This window comes from Argopecten irradians, chromosome 1 (genome assembly GCF_041381155.1).
Source record: "Argopecten irradians isolate NY chromosome 1, Ai_NY, whole genome shotgun sequence".
NCBI lineage: Eukaryota > Metazoa > Mollusca > Bivalvia > Pectinida > Pectinidae > Argopecten > Argopecten irradians.
Genome location: NC_091134.1, coordinates 27,259,075 through 27,282,451, shown reverse-complemented (window position 1 = coordinate 27,282,451; position 23,377 = coordinate 27,259,075). Strand labels below are relative to the sequence as shown.

At 38.0% G+C, this 23,377-nt stretch overlaps 2 protein-coding genes across 2 annotated transcripts in view; one reads left to right on the top strand and one right to left on the bottom strand.

The window, feature by feature from the left end:
- The window catches only part of LOC138320944 (uncharacterized), a 36,542-nt gene extending 32,822 nt beyond the window's left edge, over positions 1-3,720 (top strand). The window contains exons 9-13 of the mRNA XM_069264310.1: positions 955-1,160; positions 1,523-1,763; positions 2,109-2,225; positions 3,236-3,340; positions 3,580-3,720. Of these exons, the coding sequence (XP_069120411.1) occupies positions 955-1,160; positions 1,523-1,763; positions 2,109-2,225; positions 3,236-3,340; positions 3,580-3,582 (672 nt within the window). The 3' untranslated portion in view covers positions 3,583-3,720. The remainder of the gene's footprint in view (positions 1-954; positions 1,161-1,522; positions 1,764-2,108; positions 2,226-3,235; positions 3,341-3,579) is intronic.
- Positions 3,721-9,509: 5,789 nt separating this feature from the next.
- On the bottom strand, positions 9,510-22,671 carry LOC138320868 (uncharacterized). Its single transcript, XM_069264185.1, has 8 exons — positions 22,566-22,671; positions 21,150-21,274; positions 20,206-20,444; positions 17,260-17,491; positions 15,999-16,118; positions 10,867-10,981; positions 10,153-10,391; positions 9,510-9,821 (listed from the first exon to the last, which is right to left on the bottom strand). The coding sequence occupies exons 1-8, from the start codon at positions 22,669-22,671 to the stop codon at positions 9,603-9,605; spliced, it is 1,395 nt and encodes a 464-aa protein (XP_069120286.1). The 3' UTR covers positions 9,510-9,602.
- Positions 22,672-23,377: the final 706 nt, after the last annotated feature.

Below are 23,377 nucleotides of genomic sequence, written 5' to 3'. Positions count from 1 at the left end.
CGACAGGCCCCATCTTGAATTTTGGTAGTTGAAGTTTGTTCCCGCTAGTTCTCAAAAGTACTGAAGGGAGCTGTTTCAAATTTCATTTGCAGGTTCCCCTTGGGCCCTAGTTGTGCATATTGCATGTTAGGACCGATCGGTGAACAAGATGACATACAGGCCGCTATCTTGGATTTTGATAATTGAGTTTGTTACCACTATTTCATGGAAAGTACTGAGGGATCAGCCTCAAATTACATGTGCAGGTTCCCCTAGGTCCCTAGTTGTGCATATTGCATTTTGGGACCGATCGGGCACTCAGATGGCCGACATGTTGCATTCTTGGATTTTGATAATTGAAGATTGTTACTGCTATATCTCAGAAAGTACTAAAGGGATCTGTCTCGAATTTCATGTGCAGGTTCCTCTAGCACATTAGTTGTGCGTGCATATTGAATTTTGGTACCGATCTGTGAACAAGATAGCCACAGGTAACCATCTTGAGTTTCCCTCTTTCCATTGTAAGACATAGATCATTCTTTGGTGGGCGCTTAGATCCCTCTGAGATCTCTTGTTTAAATACATCGCTAAATCGTCGAAATTATCGGAGTTTAACTCCTGTTCAAACGAGTCCATTTGTGTTATTTTTTCTCGAATTCAGTGAGTGATAGGCTAATTTCGGAATCTGTCATCTACATGTGTACGTCATCTACAAAGTTTGTTTGGGAAATTTTACTTTTTTTCTGCAAGCGCATGGCAACTCGATATGTTTATCCACCCCCCCGAATGAAAAAATGTGTCCAACATTAGTGAGGAACTTAGTATTCACGTCCTGGTTTGTACATGATCAGCACTTCCTAATTACGCTACTAACAGTATCCGATATTTGTGCTCATTAATTTTGAAGCTCATAGTCCGACGATTTGATACTAGCTTGCATGGGTTTAATACTGAAATTGTTAATTTATGTTGTAGACATCTCCGATATCGAGCGGCTTCTTGCGTTCATGCTCTGTAACACACGTACAAACGTTTAGGTACGAATTAAAGACTACCTTAGGATCCAGTTACGGCAGTTTCGAGTTGATATTATCTTCGGGAGAAATATTCGCTATCTGTGCTGTAAGTGAAGTGACAGTAGGATATAATATTTTTGTCAGGACCAACACAACGATTATCAGGTAAGGAGCGATATTACAAAATGAAACTATAAAAGATAAATAGTTTACACAATTGACATAACATGATAACAACGTTAGGATTCACGGTGGGTTTTTAAGTCATTATTCTGTTCTACCTGTCGTTCATCCTATGGTCTGGGTTTGTAATAGGGACGTTGTATCACAGTAGAAATTCCCGTTAGCACATTGATACATTTCACTATAATATGGATGATTTATTTAAATGATAATTATTGTTTTTCGAAATTTCTCTCCTATATGTTCAGCCTTCAAGATTACAATGGTTTAAATAATAAAACGAAGACAAATGATTGAATATTTGCATTTTTTTTATAATTCTTTAATTTTCTTTTAAACTATAGGGGAGATAACGAGACTATTGAAAGAGTAATCATAACCTTTTCATCATTGGAAAATCTTCATCTCGATGATAGCAATGTCCACGATACTGGAGGCATAGATTACGTGTTTGTATATATGGCTGTGGCGTTCGTGAACACTTCCATGGGTATGACTGGTGAGACACAACCGTTCTACATACATATGACAAGCAATGGTAACGTTATAGGGAGCACGCATATCGATTTGGAGAAACCGGCAATAGTAAGTATATCTAGACATGATGTCAATACGGTTTTGAGAAGCTGTACCAATACAACGTTGATAAAATGCAATTTACCGTCGATTAGCCCCACCTTACAAGAATTGTGACGCCAATTCACCTCAAAATATGACGTGACAATTACCCGAAGGTGGGACTAATTGTGCTTGACCACATTGTTTCGGTATATCTAAATCGTTGTATTTGTTTTGCTTGAACGATCAATCGTAAGTAATTGGCATTTTCTCTAAACGGAGAATCGATGATGATTCCAAATGTTCTAGTGCAAAGCGAATATTCACATATATATTAAAAGGACATCTTTTTTTCTGTGGAATATTTTTCAGAAATATTATGAAGATTTTATTGTGGTGACAGCTGTTGAGACCACCACTACTGTTTCACAGACAAATTTGATCTACTACAGTATAAATGGTACTTATTTCTACAGGAAAGCATTACAGGTAAGTCTGATTTTTCTACATATCATCTCTTTTTTTACATGTGTTGAGTACTCTTGACATCATATTGTGAATGTCCGTATTTGAGGTTGATACAAAATAGAGAAAAAACTTGAACTGACGGTAAGTACTTCGGAGGTAAGTAACAAAGCAGCAGTGACATCTGCACTATTATCATTATCGAATATTCATTTGTAGTACCGTTTTCGTTCAGAAGCAATTAATCAGTGATAAATAACCGCATTAGGTTATTTTTAATCCTTTTTATTTTCTGGATTATTGCAGTCATCAATTAGAAGCATAACACTAATTAGATAGTGCAACGCTGAATTGACGTAATCATCAATATAATTGGCGATATAAAACATATACAAAATACATTGAGCGCAATCCTAGTATATTGTATATATAGTGCAGGTATTCTGGTGCAAAAAGCGTCATAGTAAGATTATACTTAACGCTATAAAATATCTATTTACTTAAAATTATGTTGATTTAGTGGGACACTAACATACATGTACATGATGTACTGTTTATCCAGTGGACTGAAAATAGACATGATTTTGTTTATCCAGTGGACTGGTAATAGACGTGATGTTGTTTATCAAGTGGACTGCTAATAGACCTGATTTTATTTATTAAGTGGACTGCTAATATACATTTGTTTATCCAGTGGACTGCTAATAGATATGATTTTGTTTATTCAGTGGGCCGCAAATAGACATGATTTTGTTTATCCAGTGGACTGCTAATAGACAAGATTTTGTTGATTCAGTGGCCTGCTAATAGACATGATTTTGTTTATCCAGTGGACTGCTAATAGACATGATTTTGTTTATCCAGTGGACTGCTAATAGACATGATTTTGTTGATTCAGTGGACTGCTAATAGACATGGTTTTGTTTATTCAGTGGACTGCTAATAGATATGATTTAGTTGATTCAGTGGACTGCTAATAGACCCGGTTTTGTTGATTCAGTGGACTGCTTATAGACATGATTTTGTTGATTCAGTGGACTGCTAATGACATGATTTTGGATTTCCTTTGGTCATCAACCACTTTTACTTCGTCGCCGATGCCTGCGTTCGGGCGTGTCTTACCGCTGTGTTTCTACCTTGTAAGTACTACATATCGTTAATAAGTTCACGAATCAATAGGTTTCATACGTCTCAAAAAGGCGAAATTATTAATCAGAATACAAAGATCGGGAGAGCCTAGTCAGTTTAAAGGTTTATATATCCATAAAATGTCATATCTATTGAGAGCATTAATATCGACAGGTCTCATTTCCAAGAATGGTTTCGGTGTGCCATTTTAGAATCAAAGAAGAATCAAGCTAAATTCTTCCTGTTTCAGTAAGCCATTACTTGACGGTTGTAAAGGACAAGGACAATTCATTGTTGAGGAGAATACCTTATGCTTTAGACCAAGATTTGGATACGTGCTTGGATTTACCATTACCCGGGAATTCACCTTCTATGCTGTGGCTGAGAATTACAAAACTGAGTCTGTTCGGCGTGACAAGTCTGAAGTTTGTGGTCAACATCACAGGGCAAGGTATCGATTGTGGACGTGTAGGACAGAAAAGTCTGCAGGTAAAACATGAACATCACATGCTTTAGACAAAATAGTAAAAATCTACAAGCTGAGATTATACGCTCGAGACTATAATTTACATGCCTATATCTGCATCCCTGGTGAATACTTTCTCTTATATAGCTTTAAATAGCTCGATTACGTAAGCGTTCGACTAGTAGTGTGGCAGATGTCCCGAGTTCGATCCCTAGTTTGGGCAGTGTTAAAAGCCATGTAAAATCTCGAGCTTTCTTTTGTTGTCATTCTGATCAATTAGAAACATTTTTCGTCTTTCTACTCCGTCAGTATCATCTTAATATACTAAGAGAATTGAATATCATTTGTTAAACATTTCTCATATACATGATTTCAAATTTCGTTTTCAGATAGGAACATCAGGGCCTACCCACAACTCTAAATGTAGTATAAAGTCAGACATGGTGTTTTGCGAGCTTGTGTCAAATACTATAGTGGCTACCAAGACCCAATGCACCATACAATGCACATGTACCACGCTTTCAGAATGTACGGACGTTCATATACTCATGCAGAGTGTGGACAATGATTACTGGAACATGTGTGAACTTTCAATGAGCAACGCATCATAAATCTAGAGATGTTTACTGGATTATTTGTGGACTTACAATGAACAACGCATAATAAATCTAGAGATGTTTACTGGATTATGTGTGAACTTACAAAAAACAACGCAGGATAAATCTAAAGTTGTTTACTGGAACATGTGTGAACTTATAATGAACAGTGCGTGATAAATCTAGAGATGTATACTGGAATATGTGTGAAATTACAATAAACAACACAGGATAGATTAAGAGATGTTTACTTACTAGAACTTGTGTGAACTTAAAATAAACAACGTATGATAAATCTAGAGATGTATACTGGAATATGTGTGAACTAACAATATACAACGCAGGATAAATTTAGAGATAATTACTAGAACTTGTGTGAATAAACAACGCATGATAAATCGAGAGGTATTTTACATAAGAATAATTAAATATTCGTTGCGCTTTCCTGAATTCGACATAAAGAAAGAAGTCATTTTTAATTAGACATTCGTGTGTCGGTATATAAGTGTTTGCTGGTGGCAATAGCGTGATACATGAACAGTGTCCGGGTTGAACCAGTTCTAATTTTAGATACATTTTCTTATCAGACAACACTGACATTGCAAATCAATTGACACTGATCTTCAAAGATTTTTTTGAGACAAACGTCAGAAAATATACATTGCGACACGTAAGTCGATAATAAGCATGTATATTGTATTTACAAATAAAGTGTTTGAATAATATAAAACGTGTTACACCTTTTGTAATTTTTGCAACAAATTGTAATTTTGTATCTATTTAAATGGACCAGACGAGATATTAGGTTTCTTCAGTAACAAAAGTTACTCACTTCACACTACTATCATCGTTCTTTAAAATCAAATCACTTAAAGTACTTACGTTCATCTCGAAAACATCACCGACAAAAATGACAAAGCAAATTATTTCAAATGTGACAATTTCATATTATGTTAGTAACATCAAATTTGGATTACAAATAGAAGTGTGCAGTAAACGGTTGTTTCCTTGCTTTAATGCTTCTCAATATTTTACATTTGAGCCAATGTCTGAATTAATAACATAGCGCTTCATCATCAAACATTAAAACATATATTATCTGCTTATGAGCAGTACAAATCAATTCTAATTGTGATTTTATATGCACACCTTTTCAAGCAGAAGTGAAGAAAATATCACTACACGTTTTTATGGCACAAGAAATGACTCGTTTTTGTTAATATCTTTCATAATTTGGATATTCGAGAGAAAGCATATAATTTCAACTCTACGAGAAATGAAATGATAAGATCAAACATTTGATCAATTCAAGTTGACTCAAATGTAATTTTTATTTCGTTAAAAATTAAACAAATTCTTAAATGATTTCCAGTGACGATGACTGGTACTTAACCAACACAGATACATAGGCCATGGGCTAGGAGGGTCCCACATTCGTTCTCCCCAAAACCTCCGAACCAATGTTTTTCTGAACCCTTATGACCCACTGATCGCAAATCAAAACGTAAACATTGCATAAGTTGCGTTGAACTTCCGGTGATAACGTCATCAAGATGGCCGCCATCTCGAATTTGAGTAAAATGTGAAATTTTTCAATCGATGTATAGGTTCCAAAATGACCATAATAGAACAACAAAAACACATCAGGATCAAATAATCAAATAAAAAAGAGAGAATTATTGATATACCATCATTTGGTACCAAAATATCACCTGGTTTGTATACTGGGCATATGATTATTATTTTTCGAACTCCAAACCTCTGACACTACAGTTTCGTGATGTATTATGATGTCTTTAGATAGAACATTGACTATTGGCGATTTATAAGAAGATAAAATGAATGAAATGTTGACAGAATATCTAGGTGGGACAAGTCACAGTTTCTTAACTTTAAAATTTCATAACATAATCCATTTTCATGCTTGAAATTATGTAGACTTGCAGCGTCTCAAAAATAATTATTATAGCACAACACCTACTGATAGCGTAACATATGTAACCTAACCCTGTGTTTCCGTTAATATCATTAATAGTTTCTAAAACTTTAGTGTCTTTGAAAATGAGTACATCCATTGTTTATTTCCTATGAATAGCATAAGCAGAATGTCAGATGGTCACTATAGTGTCTCGTGCTTCTTTCAAAGATTATCAATGATAAGTATCACCATTGTGCGTGCTTTCTCCTCTCACTGCTCTATCCACTGAAGTGACTCGGCATGTCTGGTAGCTGGTACATGCAGTTCGAAACAGTGTAATCGATATATCAATTTCCAAATCGTCGAAAGCCAGAGTATCGTTTTCGATATCGGCGAGTTGATGTGACAGTACATTACCAGTGTGGTTCTAGTCTGTCATCTTTCATGACCCATCCATGGGCAGATTTCATATCAGGAACAACTGGTTCACGGATATGGGAGCTCTTCCAGATTATAACATATCGTATATGCTGTTTCAAACTTCCCCCGGCATAATAGAAATTACACCAGATCCACATTATTCGAATGGTGGAATTGGTTATCCCTAGCATACAGCTCCATAATTCGTTTAAAACACCATTCAAAAACCTTGTGAACACTCGTGCGACCATTGGTGGCAAAGGTTATACTCGAGGTTGTTAATATTAAATGTTTTACTCTTCGCCAAGCCTGAAAAGCACTTGCAACGAACTATTGAGTTTTCTGGAGAGTTTTCCCATTCCCTTAAAGGTGCTGGTTGTGTCACATCTGGTGTATGGGGGGACCCATTGAAGACTATCCATAAAAGCTTTTCTATAGTGTTTCCAAACCTGCCGCGTGTTCCATTTAGAGGAACGTTCCGGATTTGCCAACTTGGAACGGGTTCGTTAAATGGTACATTCACGTTCCAGTACGCAAAATCCAACATGGCGTACAACAACATGGTATTATACAAGTAATAAATAAATGCTATTGAATGTGTTATGCTTCATATTTTAATGCTAATATTTACTCAGTCATTTTCGTTATGTTTGCTGATGAAAACTCATTGTCTCCGAATGTAACATATGATAAGTTCAGTAGCAATTTCTGCAAAACATATAAAATTACATTTGCTGGGTTTAGTAAACAGGAGCCAGCAGTGCGGAGAAACCATTAAGTAAATTTAGAACATGCATATATATGCAGTGTTTTTAATAGGACAAAACTGAACATCTTTCACTGGCGGCCACATTGGTTCCAACTTGGAACCCTCAAACAAGATGTGACAGACGAACCGGTTCGTTCTGGCGAAACGTCGCGTACCATTTAGCGGAATGTCAGTAACCAGATCTTTCTGTTAAATAGAACATGCTGTTGGCAAAGAGTGAGACTTCACTGCAGACCTCATCTATAACCACAAAGCATTCACCTGTGCCATCTTTGGTCGCTAAGGGTTCACACGATTTAGGAATTGTGCGTCATACGAATTTAGGAGAATAAACTCAGCAGTTTGAAGAATATGGATTTGGTGTCTTTTCCGCCATGCCGGAGAAGCCTTGAACATCATAAACGATATGTGAATCACCGGGTTGGACACAGGAAGAGCTCCCAGATCCATGAACCCGATGTTCCCGATGTTAACTCTGGCCATGGACGGTTGACAAGTTAGAACCACGGTTGTAAACCGGTAATGTAATGTCACATCAGCTCATCAGCTCATCGGAATCAAGACCACACTCTGGCGAGAAAGCACGCACAATGATATTGAATATAATTGAGAACCAGTGAAAGAAACATGTATTATTGTAGTAACCATCTGACATTCCGTTACGTTATATACAGGAAATAATCAAATGGATGTGCTAATTCTAAAAGACACAAAACCTTCCGGAAACTGTCATGATAAAAACGGAAACACTGGCTTATCTAAGTTTTAATTTTATACCCTATTAGTTGGCGTTGTGCTGTAATAATTCATTTTGGGATGCTACTAGTTTACAAAATTTTGAACATGAAATCGGTTATGTTAGGGAATTTTGAGTCCCACTAAGATACTCATCCAACTTTAAATCCAAATTCAGATATAAATCGCCAATGTTATATTCAGGAAATTCTAAAACACCAGGAAGCTTTAGTGTCAGCGGTTTGGAAATAATAGCAATCATATGCCAATTATACGCACCCGGTGATGTTTTGTAAACCAAATAGTGGCATAAAAATAATTCTCTTAAACATCTCTATATATTTTTGTTGTTGTTATTGTTTTTACTGAATAATAAAAAGGTCAAATAACTGATTACGAATAAAAGTTAGTTGTTGGGAAACACTTTTTGTTGCGTCAAGCCAAATATAAACAAAAATTGCTAAAACTGTGGTCATTTTGATACCTCATTTGTCTGCTTCGGTTGAAAAATATCATCGTTATTAGAAATCACTACATATATTGCTTTATGTGGTCCTGATATGTATTTGTTGTTCTATACTTGTCATTTTAATTCATCATTTGTCTAATTAGGTTGGTTGAAAAATGTCAGTGTTCTAAGTCAAATTCGAGATGGCGGCCAACTTGATGACGTCATAACCGGAAGTTCATCCCAATTTATGCAATGTTAACATTTTGATTTGTGATCAGTGGGTCATTAGGGTTCGGATAAATATTGGTTCGGAGGTGTGGTGGGGGAGGGGTGCATGTGGGACCCTCTTAGCTCTTGGCCTAACAAATCTTATTATATTAACGTATCAAATGTAAAAGCTTATACTAAGTCATTATATACCACGCCAACAATTCACATAAATCACCATTTTTACAGACTTACTGTATCATAACGCATTTGTATTTCAAAGACTATTGTACCTCCTTTACACTACACCTCGTTTAGTGGCAAGTTATCTCCCTTACACCACAGTGGGGTTTAAATCATAAGATTCAATAATATGAATCAGCTACAATATTTACCACAGGTGTTGAGTTGTCTCATTTATCTTGTACTAATCATACGGTCGTGGTTGTCCGACTTTTCTGGTACAGGTAAATCATACGGTCGTGGTTGTCCGACTTTTCTGGTACAGGTAAATCATAAATTAATAGAAACTTAACCAAACAAAAAAGTCAAAGCCTGTATTAGAACTTGCCACACAAGAACTCCCTGTATTCATTTCCTTTTGTGTGCATTCTGTTTAATGCTGTATTCATATCGTATTTATATTATATCTACACAGTTATTAGACCAAGTAATAAATAAAAACAGAATGACGTCGAGTTTTTAACATTTTCATGCGTCAGTGACACTGAGTTCGCACATTTTCCAGTCATCATTGTTCAAACTTTTCATCACAACATGAATATCCGAGCATTGTGACAACATGTCACATTCACATTGTATGTGACACTGAGTTCTAACACCAATGGTATTGTTTGACAAGATGCTACAAAACACCACTTCAGAGTCGATGTTGCATTGAGTGTTGTATGCAGGCCCCGAAGTAAAAACCTGTAGAGAAATTCAAAGACGCCGTTATCTTGATTTTAATGTTTAAAAGATTATTTTATTTTTTTATCTAAGCCATTCGATTTTATTGTTTTATCTAAATTTTTTTTTTTAAATATTTAATCTAATTAACCGTTATTTATATTGTTTATTAAATGAATTGTGATTTTAATGTTTGTTGCATGATAGAAGAAGAAGCTGAAAGGTTACATTTAGAGAACTTAAAAAACAAATTTGAAATAGTTATCAAGAGGGCAATCCTAATTCAGCAAGATTTTGGGCCTATTTAAAAAACATTTTATTAGTACACCTCATTTGTGTCCATTAACATTACCTGGAGACTTCTCTGTCCAGTTCGTCCGCATCCAATACCTTCCCCTGTGATACTGACCACAAATCGTTGTGAGATCACATTAAAAAATCCCAGTTGTGTTATCCTCAACCACAACACTGGAGGGGAATCCATGGGTGAAGCTAAAACAAAGCATGTGTCCAGATTTCGGTCCAACGTGTATATTAGCCTCCTCAACAGAGTGTTGTTATAATCCTTGACAACATTCATATAATCTGTTACTGAAACACATACACATTTAATTTAGATGTATGACGGACCGACGTCTTCATTGTTTTGTTTACCATAATCGGTTTTCCTAGAAGATATCATTAGAAGTAGTATCAAGTGAATAAAGAATAATAAAACAATTAAAGTTTATGTCAGTTACAAGATTATGAAAATATTTAATAGAAAATATAAATATCGATTGCTTGGATAAGTCCCAAACAAGATTCGTCATTTGATAATGTGACACATTTTAGATGGAGTAATTTGTAAATAATATGGTATTTATGAATATTTTAGTACTACAAACAAACTATTTTGTGCGATATATATTTTTATACATTTTGCGGGAGATTAAAATTAGCAAAGAAAATAATAATAATCAAGGCAATGCTACTAATTCAGAAAATGTTAATTGAAGTCACCATAAAAAGTGTTATGGCATAAAAACGCAAAATTAAATCAGTTTGTATACAGAAACATACTCACAGGGTAGCCACTCTGTAGTAATATTACATATCGATGTGCATGAAGTGGTGGAGAAATAGTAGTAGGTGATCACTTGTGGGAAGTCAAATACGTAAGAATTGCTACCACTCGGCCACTGAATTAAAAATGAATACGATAAGCAATCGCTATCTTTATTTTTTTATAGTTGAATTGAATGCTTCCCAAGTCAGTTTTCGGCAGAACTTCTTCATGAACTTTGTGACAACGAGAGTTGTCAGATTCTAACTTTAGTTTCGCCTAAACATATCGATCATTACCAAATATGGCAGGATTGTCAGACTGTGGCGACCGATCCCTGTTATTCAATACCGGTTACTTCAACGAAGACTCATTTCAAGCAACCTGATAAAACTATCTCGGTATTGGAAAGATATGTAAGATACATAATGTCTTCAGACAAGTCAGTAAGAGAAAAGAACGTCACACAAATCCTTTTAAATCATTAAAACATTTTGTATAATAATTAGAACAAAACATCTATCTATCACTTCGGGACCAAACAACCATCAACCCTCCTCTTTAGACATTTCGATGGTGGTAATTGGTCTTCTTATGGCATTCGAATGTTCGACTGGGTACGGATATGTCACTGACATACCTCCCCTGGGTAAGATCATGTTTCTGGTATACCTCCACTGAGTAAGAACGTGTCAATGACACACCCTCCCTGGCTAAGGATGTGTCTATAACATATCTCCCCATCATTTGAATACCTCCCCTGGGTATGGACGCGTGATTGACATACCTCTCCTGGGAGGTATAGACGTGTGATTGACATACCTCCCCTGGGTAAGGACATTTCTTTGACATACCTCACCTGGGTATGGACATGTCATTGACATGCCTCTCCTGGGTATGGTCTTGACACTGACATACCTCCCCTGAGTAAGGACGTTTCATTGACATACCTCCCCTGGGTATGGACGTGTCATTGACATACCTCCCCTGGGTATAGACGTTTCAGTGACATACCTCCCCTGGGTATGGACGTGTGATTGACATACCTCCCTGGGTATGGACGTTTCATTGACATACCTCCCCTGGGTATGGACGTTTCATTGATATACCTCCCCTGTGTATGGACGTTTCATTGATATACCTCCCCTGTGTATGGACGTTTCATTGATATACCTCCCCTGGGTATGGACGTTTCATTGATATACCTCCCCTGTGTATGGACGTTTCATTGATATACCTCCCCTGTGTATGGACGTTTCATTGACATACCTCCCCTAGGTATGGACGTGTCATTGACATACCTTCCCTGGGTATAGACGTTTCAGTGACATACCTCCTCCGGGTATGGACGTGTCATTGACATACCTCCCTGGGTATGGACGTGTGATTGACATACCTCCCCTTGGAATAGACGTGTCAATGACATACCTTCCCTGGGTATAGACGTTTCATTGACATACCTCCCCTGGGTAAAGACGTGTCTATGACATACTTCCTCTGGGTATAGACGTTTCATTGACATACCTCCCCTGGGTATAGACGGGTCAATGATATACCTCCCCTGGCTAAGGACGTGTCATTGACATACCTCCCCCGGGTATAGACGCGTCAATGACATACCTCCCCTGGGTAAGGATGTGTCATTGACATACCTCCCCTGGGTATGGACGTGTCATTGACATACCTCCCCTGGGTAAGGACGTGTCATTGACATACCTCCCCTTGGTAAGGACGTGTCATTGACATTAGACGTTTCATTGACATACCTCCCTAGGTATGGACGTTTCAATGACATACCTCCCCTGGGTATAGACGTGCCATTGACATACCTCTTCTGGGTATGGACGTGTCATTGACATACCTCCCCTGGGTATGGACGTGTCATTGACATACCTCCCCTGAGTATGGACGTGTCATTGACATACCTTCCCTGGGTAAGGACGTTTCATTGACATACCTCCCCTGGGTATGAACGTATCATTGACATTCCTCTCCTGGGTATGGACGTGTCATTGACATTCCTCCCCTGGGTAAGGATGTGTCATTGACATACCTTCCCTGAGTATGGACGTTTCATTGACAAACCTCCCCTGGGTATGGACGTGTCATTGACATACCTTCCTTTGGTATGGACGTGTCATTGACATACCTCCCCTTGGGCGAGGACGTGTCATTGACATACCTCCCAGGGGTATGGAGGTGTCATTGACATAACTTCCCTGGGTATGGACGTGTCATTGACATACCTCCCCTTGGTAAGGACGTGTCATTGACATTAGACGTTTCATTGACATACCTCCCTAGGTATGGACGTTTCAATGACATACCTCCCCTGGGTATAGACGTGTTGATGACATACCTCTTCTGGGTATGGACGTGTCATTGACATACCTCCCCTGGGTATGGACGTGTCATTGACATACCTCCCCTGAGTATGGACGTGTCATTGACATACCTTCCCTGGGTAAGGACGTGTCATGGACATACCTTCCCTGGGTGTGGACGTTTCATTGATATACCTCCCCTGTGTATGGACGTTTCATTGACATACCTCCCCTAGGTATGGACGTGTCATTGACATTCCTCCCCTGGGTATGGACGTGTCATTGACATACCTCCCCTTGGTATAGACGTGTCAATGACATACCTTCCCTGGGTATAGACGTTTCATTGACATACCTCCCCTGGGTAAAAACGTGTCAATGACATACTTCCTCTGGGTATAGACGTTTCATTGACATTCCTCTCCTGGGTATGGACGTGTCATTGACATTCCTCCCCTGGGTAAGGATGTGTCATTGACATACCTTCCCTGAGTATGGACGTTTCATTGACAAACCTCCCCTGGGTATGGACGTGTCATTGACATACCTCCCTGGATATGGACGTTTCATTGACATACCTCCCCTTGGTATAGACGTGTCAATGACATACCTTCCCTGGGTATAGACGTTTCATTGACATACCTCCCCTGGGTAAAGACGTGTCAATGACATACTTCCTCTGGGTATAGACATTTCATTGACATACCTCCCCTGGGTATAGACGGGTCAATGATATAACTCCCCTGGCTAAGGACGTGTCATTGACATACCTCCCCCGGGTATAGACGTGTCAATGACATACCTCCCCTGGGTAAGGATGTGTCATTGACATACCTCCCCTGGGTATGGACGTGTCATTGACATACCTCCCCTGGGTATGGACGTGTCATTGACATACCTCCCCTTGGTAAGGACGTGTCATTGACATTAGACGTTTCATTGACATACCTCCCTAGGTATGGACGTTTCAATGACATACCTCCCCTGGGTATAGACGTGTCATTGACATACCTCTTCTGGGTATGGACGTGTCATTGACATACCTCCCCTGGGTATGGACGTGTCATTGACATACCTCCCCTGGGTATGGACGTGTCATTGACATACCTTCCCTGGGTAAGGACGTGTCATTGACATACCTTCCCTGGGTATGGACGTTTCATTGACATACCTTCCCTGGGTATAGACGTCTCATTGACATACCTTCCCTGGGTATAGACGTCTCATTGATATACCTTCCCTGGGTATGGACGTGTCATTGCATTCCTCCCTAGGGTATGGACGTGTCATTGACATACTTCCCCTGGGTATGGACGTGTCATTGCATTCCTCCCGTGGGTATGGACGTGTCATTGACATACCTTCCCTGGGTATGGACGTTTCATTGACATACCTTCCCTGGGTATGGACGTGTCATTGACATACCTTCCCTGGGTATGGACGTGTCATTGACATACCTTCCCTGGGTAAGGACGTTTCATTGATATACCTCTCCTGGGTATGAACGTATCATTGACATTCCTCTCCTGGGTATGGACGTGTCATTGACATTTCTCCCCTGGGTAAGGATGTGTCATTGACATACCTTCCCTGAGTATGGACGTTTCATTGACAAACCTCCCCTGGGTATGGACGTGTCATTGACATACCTTCCTTTGGTATGGACGTGTCATTGACATACCTCCCCTTGGGCGAGGACGTGTCATTGACATACCTCCCAGGGGTATGGACGTGTCATTGACATAACTTCCCTGGGTATGGACGTGTCATTGCATTCCTCCCGTTGGTATGGACGTGTCATTGACATAACTTCCCTGGGTATGGAGGTGTCATTGACATACCTTCCCTGGGTATGGACGTTTCATTGACATACCTTCCCTGGGTATGGACGTGTCATTGACATACCTTCCCTGGGTATGGACGTGTCATTGACATACCTTCCCTGGGTAAGGACGTTTCATTGACATACCTCTCCTGGGTATGAACGTATCATTGACATTCCTCTCCTGGGTATGGACGTGTCATTGACATTCCTCCCCTGGGTAAGGATGTGTCATTGACATACCTTCCCTGAGTATGGACGTTTCATTGACAAACCTCCCCTGGGTATGGACGTGTCATTGACATACCTTCCTTTGGTATGGACGTGTCATTGACATACCTCCCCTTGGGCGAGGACGTTTCATTGACATACCTCCCAGGGGTATGGAGGTGTCATTGACATAACTTCCCTGGGTATGGACGTGTCATTGACATACCTTCCCTGGGTATGGACGTGTCATTGACATACCTTCCCTTGGTATGGACGTGTCATTGACATACCTCCCCTTGGGCGAGGACGTGTCATTGACATACCTCCCAGGGGTATGGACGTGTCATTGACATAACTTCCCTGGGTAAGGACGCGTCATTGACATACCTCCCCTGGGTATGGACGCTTCATAGACATACCTCTCCTGGGTATGGACGTGTCATTGACATACATCTCCTGGGTAAGGACGTGTCATTAACATACCTCCCCTGGGTATGGACGTGTCATTGACATACATCTCCTGGGTAAGGACGTGTCATTGACATACCTGTCCTGGGTTTGGACGTGTCATTGACATACCTCCCCTGGGTATGGACGTGTCATTGACACCCCCCTGGGTATGGACGTTTCATTGACATACCTCCCCTGGGTATGGACGTTTCATTGACATACCTCCCCTGGGTATGGATGTATTAATGGCATATCTATTGTAGGTTGTCATATATGTAAGAGTACGAATGTATTCGTAACATAACAGTTGATATAGTACTAAACAACAGAAATTCCAGCATACTTACAACAATTTTTTCCGTTTGGTAGTTTGAGCCATTCTGACTATAGTGAAACCACAGGTTTTGAGGATTGACGTCTGGAATCTTAACAATCGCCGTCAAGACTATAAATTTTTGGTAATACTCCTGGAAAAGTAAACAGAATCAAATATTTAAATGCCCATCTATCGTATTTTTGATAGTTTGTACAGGCAAGGAAAACCGTCAAAGCCTTTAAAATTTTATAGTTAAAACGTTTTTTATGACAATTGTACTTTATTATAAAGCCATAATATAAAGTTGGGTTATTAGAATAAAACTCATGTATTCATTACCCATCCCCCCTGTGAAAATAAAATTCAAGGATTCACAAACAATACAGGTTATCATTTAAGCAGGGTTATGTCAAATTATTTTAGCATGATAGGTACATCCTATGCCTTCTATATAGAACAAAATGAATGAAAAAATATTATTCCTTTTTATAATGTCTTTTTGTATTTCTTTTATTTTCAAAGACATTTCATGGCAATTTTATATAATAATTAAACATTAACAATATAGATAGTGTCCTAAACATGCATCCACACATTCACAAATACGTTGTTTTGAACAGAAAGCATAGCCTATTTTTGATAAAAGAAAAAAAGGCGGATGAGAGAAGGAATAATGAAGAAGAGATGCAGGGAAGAAAAGAAATTGGTGAAGGAGATTTGAGAAGAAGGAGATATAAGGACAGGGCTTGGTAGGAGGAGGAGGACAGAATGTCCTTTTATTTTTTGTACATGATTCTACGTGTCTTTTTAAAGTTTTAATAGAATTAGTATATCATCATTTCTCTGCTTAGATTTAAAATGTTGTGATGTAGATGAGTGTACGTTGCGAACATCAGCGACAATACACGTTGGAATAAGATTAGGTGTCGCACCACTACAGAGACAGGAGCTATGAAAGCATTTCTACATCCTCATTTAGAAATATTTAATGTGCTTATGCTTCATGTGTTTGTCGAAATTGTAGATAACATAGTAAGAACAAAGAGGTATATTTAGTTATTGAACGAAAGCAACGAAGTATTCTGTATCTGTTTGTTGCAGAATATTTGCTCTGGAAGGTATTAATTGTTTATGAATGTTATTGAGCATAACATCATTTTAGCACACAAAACAATGACGTAAGAACTAATACCTATCCTCAGGAGCAGATAAATCTGCAATATATATTAATAAATACAGATTAATTCGTCAATGTTGTTTCTATTTCATAACAGATTGTTATGGTAACTCACGATGGAAGTTTTCAGCATTGCTACTTGTCCCGTCCAGATAGTTTTATTGTTGCTAATGAGTCTAGCCAGGAAGGGATCTGACGAAGCTTCTGTTTGCATACTTTGGTCGATGTAAGTCACTGTCATCTCCATTGTGATGTAATTAATGGTAATGCCATCATACGTTATAAACCAGATGTTGTTCAAAGGTGAAATGTCAACAACCACTTTCTCAATCATGTCATCGGCAGCTCTGTTTTACAAGCATAAACATTAGAGAAAGGGTATCACTTTGGGCCGTTTTACGGCCACTCAGTGATAAGCAAAATAATGTGCATGAAGATACATTAGGGTCAGCTGCATACTGTATGCTATTCAGAATATCCGTTTTTCTGCGTTCATGGTAATTTCAGAGGTCAAAGGTCAAATGGTGACAATTCACATTTTTCATTGTTTAAATCCTAATTAATTAAATACTAGAATAGAGATCATTTATAGCAGATTTTGCCTGTAAATATTGGGTTTGTGAAGTTCAGTTCAGAAAACTGATAAAAAGTTCAAAAAGTAGGTCACAGTGACCTAGTTTAGCATTTATTCTATTACAGCATTAAAACCCTATATTTTTGCAGAAACCTAAGATTTTTCGCCGATTCGATAGCTTAAAATTGATGTTAAGTACTGCATAAGGATCATGACATAACCCGCTTATTATATAAGATGATTGCATCCTAGGGTCACATTGGCTAGGTCACGCGCATGAATTAGGTCATATTGAATTAATGGTATCATCTGTCCACTAAGTATATGCTGTTTTCCCATGTTAGGAATTTTAAATTATTTAGACTTGTTTTATAAGCTCGATATCAAGCAACGCCTTCACTGAGTAAGGGTATTAGAATTATGCCTGCTTCCCCACTGCATGAGCGTGAAAGGCGACTAAATTTGGAATCCTAATTTCACGGTTATTGAGATGAAAATATTTCAATTTTTCAACTATTTCAAAGCTTTAAAGTAATATTTAGCACTTGATTTGAATTTTGTCAGATCTACTTTAGACAATTACATCCAAACGTCATATTTGCTGGGTCATTTTCTGGATTCTTGAGATTATATTATTAAAAAAACTTAAATAGCTTAAACACTTGCTTTATATATAGAAAATTCAGAAGATACATAATTTACAGAACCTTTCATTTAATATGATCTAATTCATCGCCGTCACCCAGCTCATATGACCCTAAGCTGCCATCTTAAAACCAGATCATTATAGAACTTAAATTAAGCTCTAAACGTCACTCTAAAGCTGTGGAATGAATGAAAATGTAAACTATTTTCATCTAGGTCATATTTGCTATTTTCACCCAGCAAATATGACGTTTGGATGTAATAAAGTAGATCTGATAAAATAGAAAACAAGTGCTAAACATTAGTTTAAAGCTTTGAAATAGTTGAAAAATTTAAATATTTACATCTCAATAACCGTGAAATTAGAATTCCAAATTTAGTCGCCTTTCACGCTCATGCAGTGGGACAGCAGGCATAATTCTAACATCCTACCTCAGTGAAGGCATTGCTTGAAACTAAGCAGGTAAAATAAGTCAAAATAATTTAAATCGTGCTCTAAACATTGGAAAACAGCATATGATTAGTGGATAGATGATACCATTCATTGAATATGACCTAATGTATGCACGTGACCTAGCCAATGTGACCCTATGATGTAATCATCTTAAGCAGTTCATGTCATGATCATTTTTGCAGTACTCAACATCAATTTCAAGGTATCAAATCGGCGCAAAATCTTAATTTTCAGCAAAAAATATTCAAGTTTTTAATGCTAAAATAGAATACATGTAATTGCTTAACTATGTCACTGTCACTACTTTTTCATCGGTTTTCTGAACTGAACTTAACAAACCCAATATTAAAGTTGTATGGTCTATAACTTTCGCTCTTTTTGTCATAATGATAGCTGTTTAAGTGTTATACATATTTTTTCGTCTGTCTGAGTTTTAGACTTTCTAATTTTATTACTTTTAATAAAGTCGCAGCACTGGAAGTATTTTTTATTATAAAAGTAAAAAAAATGGTTTTAACGTGTACACGTGAAAAATAAGCTCGAAAGATGCCGAACCATTCCGAACTCTTCTGGACATCGTGCGACAATCTTGAATTAAAACGAGAGTTGTGAAATCAAGAGAAAATGTCAACAATTTTTCATCAACAAAACATGAGGTCGACCTCAGCAGACTGGATCTACAAAGAAAATAATGCTCGCACATTGCATTATTTGATACACACAATATTTTACAGCAATGTGTAAACTGGATGTTTCAAATACTCAATTTGTGGACAAATACTAGCATGGTTTGCTCATATTAGCAAGAAGGGAAACGTAAACACCTTGCTCACCATGTGCAAGTCATGTCGACCGGCAGTCACGTGATACGATTCGGAATCCGACAAAACCCGAAGTCACTGAACATGGCGGTGATTCAAGGCGCTTTATTCAAAACAAGGAATATATGATTCCTAGATTTAGGCTCTCTTATAGGCCGATAAATGCTTTTGGGGAGCTAAATCATCAAGTTACATGTCAATGTTTAAATATCAAATGTGTAAGTTACATATTGCTACAGTGAAATTAACAGCAAAATAACTTTAACAGACAAAATCTGCCAAATATTGTACCTCTTTTCTCATATCTAATCAATTAGGACTTAAACAATGAAAATGTGAATTTTTACTCTTTGACTTTTGACCTCTGAAATAACCATGAGCACAGAAAAAAATCGGATATTCTGAACAGCATACAATATGCAGCTTACCCTAATGTATGTTTATGTAAAATATTTTGCTTATCACTGATTGGCTGTAAAAACGGCCCAAAGTGATAGCCCCTTCTTGATGTTGATCAACCACCCTGCGTCCCTCCCCCCTCACTGACTACAATGAGGTATATCTTACTTTATTATGGTTGTGTTGAATCTTCCTATTATGTTATGACCTCTTCTGATGCTAAAGTTACAAAGTTCAAAGGTCTGTCCCGTCGAGTCCGAGGCTAGTGGCACTTCAATGATCAGGCGGCAATACTGACGGCGGAACTCGGTATGTAGGATGTATACTATGTCACTGCTGTGTGTGATTGACCGACATTGATCGTAGAGGTAGATGTTCAATGGTAGCCTTCCGTTTTCATCCGGCGCCTAAATCAGCCAAGGAAAAACAGTATCTTACTTTCATAATAAACATTATTTGAAATTTAGTTGAAAGGACGGGTATACCATGGTGATGAATTTTATATTCAATTCAATCACCGTCTCTTCTAGGAATCAAACTAGGGACATTTGGATTACTAGACTGACGCTCAATCAATCGAGCTAAAGAGAAGTTATCTCTAGCCGCGCGGTATATTTCGGCTTGTATAAAGATAGATCAGGCAAAAATTTTGTCCTTTTGTTAAAAATAGACACATGTTGACCTCAAACCCAGTCAACAAATGTATAATGTTACATACACATGGGGGTTATTTCACGTAACTCGATATATACATAGGTCGAAATGGTTTTTTTTTTCTCTGCAAATTAATATCCACATACCTTTCTAAATAATGTCCATATCACTAATTTTTCTATGATTAATAATTTGATAAGACCATGTGTGCGTATGGATAAGGTGTTTTATCACCACTAGGCCTAACCCTCTACGTAATTGTGTAGAAGTAGAAGTTCACGTGCGGCAGTTGCCATATACTGACCAAAGGTCGGTGGTTTTACCTCCGGGATTTTACCCATTTTCTAACACTGGCAACTTCTTAAATGATAACAATGTTATTAGGAAGTAACAAGGTCAAAACAGAAATAATAAAAAACGCTCAACGCCAAGGCACGACTCTAATGAATGGTACTTACCGTGAATATTTCGTAATTGGTGACATTATAATACAGCTTGGAGGTCTGAGGAGACCCGGGCCCCCGGTAGATAATGTTCACGGTCAGTTTATGGGATGACCCTGACACAGCTATATCAGGCGACAGTCACATTTATAGCCTCTATCTGAAATTATATCATTCTTAATATGGCTAACTCGAGTTATGTAATGAAATGTTTTGACATGCGTATCTTACCTGATACCTGATGAGTGTTTATTTTGTTCATTCATTTATTACATGTTATTTGACTTATCGTTACCTAAATAAATATATACAAGAAATTTCGGGGGGATCATGGCGCTCATAGTACATGTATATGAAATAGGACTATTTTTGATGGTTTTCTTTTTTTAATAACTTTATTACTTTGCATGGGGTATTACACGCGGAAACAAAACAAAAGTGACCAAATCGACAAAGAATACCCAAATAAGATGACATGTAAACTTCTCGAAGACTTTCGAGAAAGTCTCACATCAAAGGCTTCTGTTTAAACTCCACTACTATGTAATCTTTGGAAACACGTTCAACTTGATCAGAAGCTTCCTGACAGACAGAACCCAGAAGGTACATGTAGTTTTTGTTGGCCAACAGTCAACTACACCCACAGTAACATTGGGAGATCCTCAAGGAACTGTCCCCGGGCCATTACTATTCCTGGTCTTCACCGACGACCTACCTTCTTGTATAACGTCTACTCCTCGTCTGTTCACAGATTACTGTTTGTTGTACAGAACTAACATGAGTCGTAACGACTCTGCCCAACTTCAACAAGACCATGACAGACTGCAGGATTGGAAGAAAAATATCGCAAATGAGTTTTATCACAGAGAAATGTGAAGCTATCCGGCTAACCAGGAAGAGGGATTCATTGATCTAAATCTACTCCATCCATGATCGAGACTTGCAGACAGTCCGGACGGCCAAGTATTGAATAATCAACATCCAAAACAACCTCTCCTGGAATAAAAATATTGAAGCTATCTGTAAGAAAGCCAGTTCCACGAATGCTTTCGTGCAGAGGACCCTGAAAAAATTCCAATAAAGCTGAGGGCTGTCTGTTATACCACCCTAGTGCGTCCCATCAGTGAGTATGGATCAGTCATCTGGAACCCGCATACTCAATCCAATATTGATAAATTAGAACAGGTCCAGCGTAAAGCAGCCCGGTACATCATGGATGACTTCAGCAGACACTGCAGTGTTCCAGACGTCGCTTGACTGGCACGTTTGCAGTAGCTAAGAATCAAGGTCCAACAGGTAATGTTGTAGAAGATCATTCATGGCTTTATAGACATCTAACTAACACCTTACGTGCTGACCGCCACATCAATTATAAGGAGCAGAAGACACGACCATCGTTTTGTCCAACCACCATCAAGACCGCAGACTTACCAACACTCATTCTTCCCATAGGCAGTAAGGACATGGAACAAGCTTGCAATATCGGTTGTGACAGCACCACCGCATCGCCAGCAAGGTCAAACTGTGGTTTCTTCATAATAGTAATTAATTAATAATTGTGTAAACCCAAAATAGCAATTTATTCAATCTGTTGTTTCTATATCGGTTTTCAAAGTACTATAGTATACAGGTATTTCGATGAAATGTTTGCCAAGGTCAAATGAAACATTTAATAAGATAGGTCCCACCACAGAGGGGAAGAGTTTTGACTGTGTATATGGCATGACAACTGATACGTACCTGTTTAGTTCAAAAACATAATGAATTAGCAATTTTGTTTTCAATTTATGACTTCGTTATTAAAAACAGATGTCTTAAAATCAACAGCAAACTGGTGTAAAAATAACAATAAGATCAGATTTCCAATAATGCAAAGGTAGTTATTATCAAGCTAAACTTGTCCGCATATAAGTTCGTGTGTACATTGTTACAAGGGTTAGGATGAATTGAATGATCTATAAATATAAAGTGTTATCGCTATAAATGAGTACGTCAAATAATACCTAAATAAGTTAAGATAAAAGGTCAGCGTTGAAGACCAGTTATCGGGAAAAAAATAAATAAAATATAACACCTCTAAGAAATCATCCATGAGAGATATCCTATCTATTTGATATAACTTTGCCTGATTTATTTTCTCCTACGACCAACAGAAAATGACACCATCGACAGTGAAAACTGGAATACTGAAGCTGCAACTATTGGTAACGGTATGAAAATTGTCTCAACCCCTACATCCAGGT